Source organism: Cariama cristata, unplaced genomic scaffold (assembly GCF_000690535.1).
Source record: "Cariama cristata isolate BGI_N322 unplaced genomic scaffold, ASM69053v1 scaffold5890, whole genome shotgun sequence".
In the NCBI taxonomy this organism is placed as follows: Eukaryota; Metazoa; Chordata; class Aves; order Cariamiformes; family Cariamidae; genus Cariama; species Cariama cristata.
Window position 1 is genome coordinate 12 of NW_009592879.1, and position 3,808 is coordinate 3,819.

The 3,808-nt window shown below is 42.7% G+C and overlaps 1 protein-coding gene across 1 annotated transcript in view; it reads left to right on the forward strand.

Annotated features, from left to right (window-relative positions):
- Positions 1-3,112: 3,112 nt before the first annotated feature.
- The window catches only part of CCDC88C (coiled-coil domain containing 88C), a gene marked incomplete at its 5' end in the record, with an annotated part of 60,029 nt that continues 59,333 nt past the window's right edge, over positions 3,113-3,808 (forward strand). Inside the window, one exon of the mRNA XM_009699761.1 lies at positions 3,113-3,182. Within this exon, the coding sequence (XP_009698063.1) occupies positions 3,113-3,182 (70 nt within the window). The remainder of the gene's footprint in view (positions 3,183-3,808) is intronic.

The following is a 3,808-nucleotide window of genomic DNA, read 5'->3' on the forward strand; positions in this document are numbered from 1 at the left end:
TCTATGATTCTATGCTGCCCCTGGCCATGCCTCAGTCGCCTGAGGCAGAAGGACACATATGGGCCATCTCTGCCTCTACTGCGGTGTCTCCTTGCTATGTTTTATTTCAAGCATAACAGTATCCTTATTATATAATACAATAACTTGCCTTCCTTGTGGGGAAATGTTGCATTTTATCTACCATTTCTTTTGCTGGCCGGGCTTCAGCGGCGTGTGCAGGTTAACACAATGGCCAGTGTAGTCGTGCCCTGGGAGACGTCGGATCCACGGAGCCTTTTGGTCCTCAGTGCCAGTTCACCGGCTGTGACAGCACAGCTCCCTGCCTCAAGCCCAAGTTTGACTTGGTGGGGTCTTCGGGGTGGGATGGTAGGATGTGAGGGGAGCAGAGAGGCCAGACTGGGGCACAGCATTGTACTTGTGAACCTGTGTTATTGCTGCTTCGGATAAGGAAAACAAGAAAATATTGGTAAGTGATAGAAGTCAAAGAATTCCTGATTTGCTGTTAGTGGAGGGGACTTTGATGTTTCCAGATGCAGGATTTTAAGCAATGGACCTGAGACATGGTCACATTATCCCAACTACTGAGTGAGTCACTGGATGTCAGCTGAGCCTTAGTAACTCTCTGTGTTTTTAACCTGGACAAAATCTGAGCTAAATTCATCAATGTCAGGGTAAGAGCTTTCAGGTGTCACATCTTATGTCACTCTTGTACCTGTGTGAGTGAATCGTTCATTGGTACATCTCTGTTACGGGAGGATAGTTTATTGAACTGAAGTAACTTTGTTTCTTTTACTCCCTTTTCTTATCTTGAAAAAGGCGGACAGTGACATTGACCTTCCTTTATAAAGTGTTGAGATCTACCCTCGAGTTGTACTGCATGACAGCTAGATATTAGCATCACAGGCACTAATCTGAAGGTGAAGGCACTTAGAACAATAAAGATAGTTATCTGTTTAATTAATTTATTTTAAAAATAAACAGGTCGGAGTATCACCTCTTGCAACAATTTGAATCTTTCAATCTGAATTAAGAAATCACTCTTCAGAGGCTCGGGGCTGTTTCTACTTGTATTTGGTGATTGTCGGATTCTTGCCAGAAAATACGAAGCTCAAACAGCTATGAGGGCATTCAGTCATGGTTGTGTTGGATGGTATATTCAAATAATTTTACAGAAGGAGCTCATGGGAATCTTAACAGCATAAAGGTTAGCTGTAACGTCTTTTGTGTCTGCCAGTTAAATAGCTAGCGATCTAATGATTACACAAAGACAACGCAAATTCCTTATGCAAAAATGCTGCTCCACATGCTGGGTGACTGGAAGCACAATTCTTTATCTTTTTTGCCATGGAAATTGCTGGTTAAAGCTCAATACTTCAGTATATGCAAATTCTGATATTATTTTTTTTTGTTTTAAGCCTCAGTGCCATGCTGTAGTGTCATAGCGGATATTGCAGTCCAGCCATGTGCTGTTAAATCTAATAGCTTTTGCACCTGTTTTGGTAACAGATGCAAACTAACTTTGTTTAACATGTCTCAAATGCACGAAACTATAAAATGCATTTGGCTAATGACTCAGCAAATGCTTGGTCTGCATTAGCCAAACTTCACATTGCTCTGTAGAGCCTTCTTTCTTAACAGCACCAAAAACCCCATCAGCTGTGACACTGAGATATTTCTGCTTTATCCAAAAGAGAAACTGCTGAAGAGTATGTTTTGGATATGGATCAGAGGGGGGAAAAAAATGAAATGTATTTTGTCCGAAGCATTTCAAAATTTTTTTAAAGTATATCCACTCTGACTACTTATCAAATGCTACAGGCTCACTGAAATATTTCCTCTTTCAATCACGCTTAACTTTCCTCCCTTAACTTTCCTCCCGTGGTAACTTTGAAAGCAGAGAAATAACAATGGGGTAACCTGGAGGGGAAGTGTTTGGGTGAATGGGTGATTGCTTCAGGAAATGTGTTTCTGTGTTTGGCTGCGGTACTTTTTCCCCTGGCTCTGAATGCTCTGCAAGTATCAATGCATGTGCCCTCCGAGTGGCCTAGAAGTATGCTGGGAAATGGAGACAAGCGGGGAAAAGGCACCTGCCAAATGTTTGGTAGAGTTGTATATGTGATCCTTTGTTTCCTGAATCCCAGCACGGTGTTCTAATCACACAACCATTTTCCTCCCAGGCTTTTATTGTGAAATAAATACTTGCCTGCAGAATGGTTTATTCAGATCATCACAAGGGAGTGCTGGTAACTGCAGGTTGAAGCTTACAACTGTACTCCTGTGCTCTGTATGTTAGTGGAGTGCATGGCTGATCGTATTACTATGCAGAGTCCCCCTTGTAATGTATTTACTTGTCCACCTTTAAGCATATTGCCTGCCCCAAGGCTTGTAGCCTTTCCTCTTCCTTAAGCCCATTCTGTCATTTCAGAGTAGCTTCAGGTAGCTGAAACTTAAATGTTGAACCTGACCAAGCAATGCACCTCCCTTCCCTTGTCTCCCCCAAAATAAAATTACCTTTAAATGAGATTTATGACACACTTAAATCTGGTTTACTCCCTATTGAAAACAATGCAAACAAATCTAGAACTTTAAATCCAGTTTTGCTGCGCAGTGCCAGATGCTTGTTCAATAGCTCTCTCCCCACCCACTCCCCCAGCCCATCATTAAAATCTCAGACCCGTGAAATAGTTTGACCAATTATTTGAATTACTCAAACTTTTGCAGGTACCTTTGATGAACCAGCTGCATTTATATGCCCTGAAACATGATGGCAGCTGTATGTTGAACATCAAATGAATACAGGTCATGCCTGGGGTAAAGCATGACTGATTGATGTGCCTGGCATGGCCATGCATTTATCCATGACTAGTGCAATGGGACACTTCGAGTTCTGTATTCACCGTTGTTAAAAGAGGCGATTAGTGTATGTTAGCTGTGCAACCTGATGCTATCTTCAAATAGTAATTTCTGTCTCGAGATGGGCTTCCTCTTGTGACCTCTGACCTGCCAGTATGTTAAAAGCTTTGTAATCGATGGAGCTCTGTATTCTTCGTGGTGTGATTGATTGGGATTCCTTCACACTGAACATTGCCTGTTGTGTTTGTTTTTTTTTTAGGAGGTCCTCCAGCAGCTGATTGTAATGAATTTACCAAATGTTTTATTGATTGGCAAAGATCCTCTTTCTGGTGAGTACTTTGTTGGGTTTTTCACCCCCCTCCTCTGAAATGCTAAATAAAACTTGTATTTCTTTTATTTTCTGAAATTAGAATAGAATCATAGAATTGTTTAGGTCGGAAAGGACCTTTATGATCATCAAATCCAACCATTAACCTAACACTGCCAAGTTAGCAATAAACTATGTCCCTAAGCACATCATCTACACATCTTTTAAATACCTCCAGGGATGGTGACTCCACCACTTCCCTGGGCAGCCTGTGCCAATGCTTGACAACCATTTTTCCCAATATCCAATCTAAACCTCCCCTGGCACAACTTGAGGCCATTTCCTCTTGTCCTCTCACTTCTTACTTGGGAGAAGAGACTGACCCCCACCTTGCTCCAACCTCCTTTCAGGTAGTTGTAGAGTGATAAAGGTCTCCTCTCAGCCTCCTCTTCTCCAGGCTCAACGGCCCCAGCTTCCTCAGCTGCTCCTTGTCAGACTTGTGCTCCAGACCCTTCACCACCTTTGTTGCCCTTCTCTGGACTTGCTCCAGGCTCTTCAATGTCTGTCTTGTAGTGAGGGGCCCAAAACTGAACACAGTATTCGAGGTGCAGCCTCACCAGTGCTGAGTACAGGGTGACAACCGCTTCC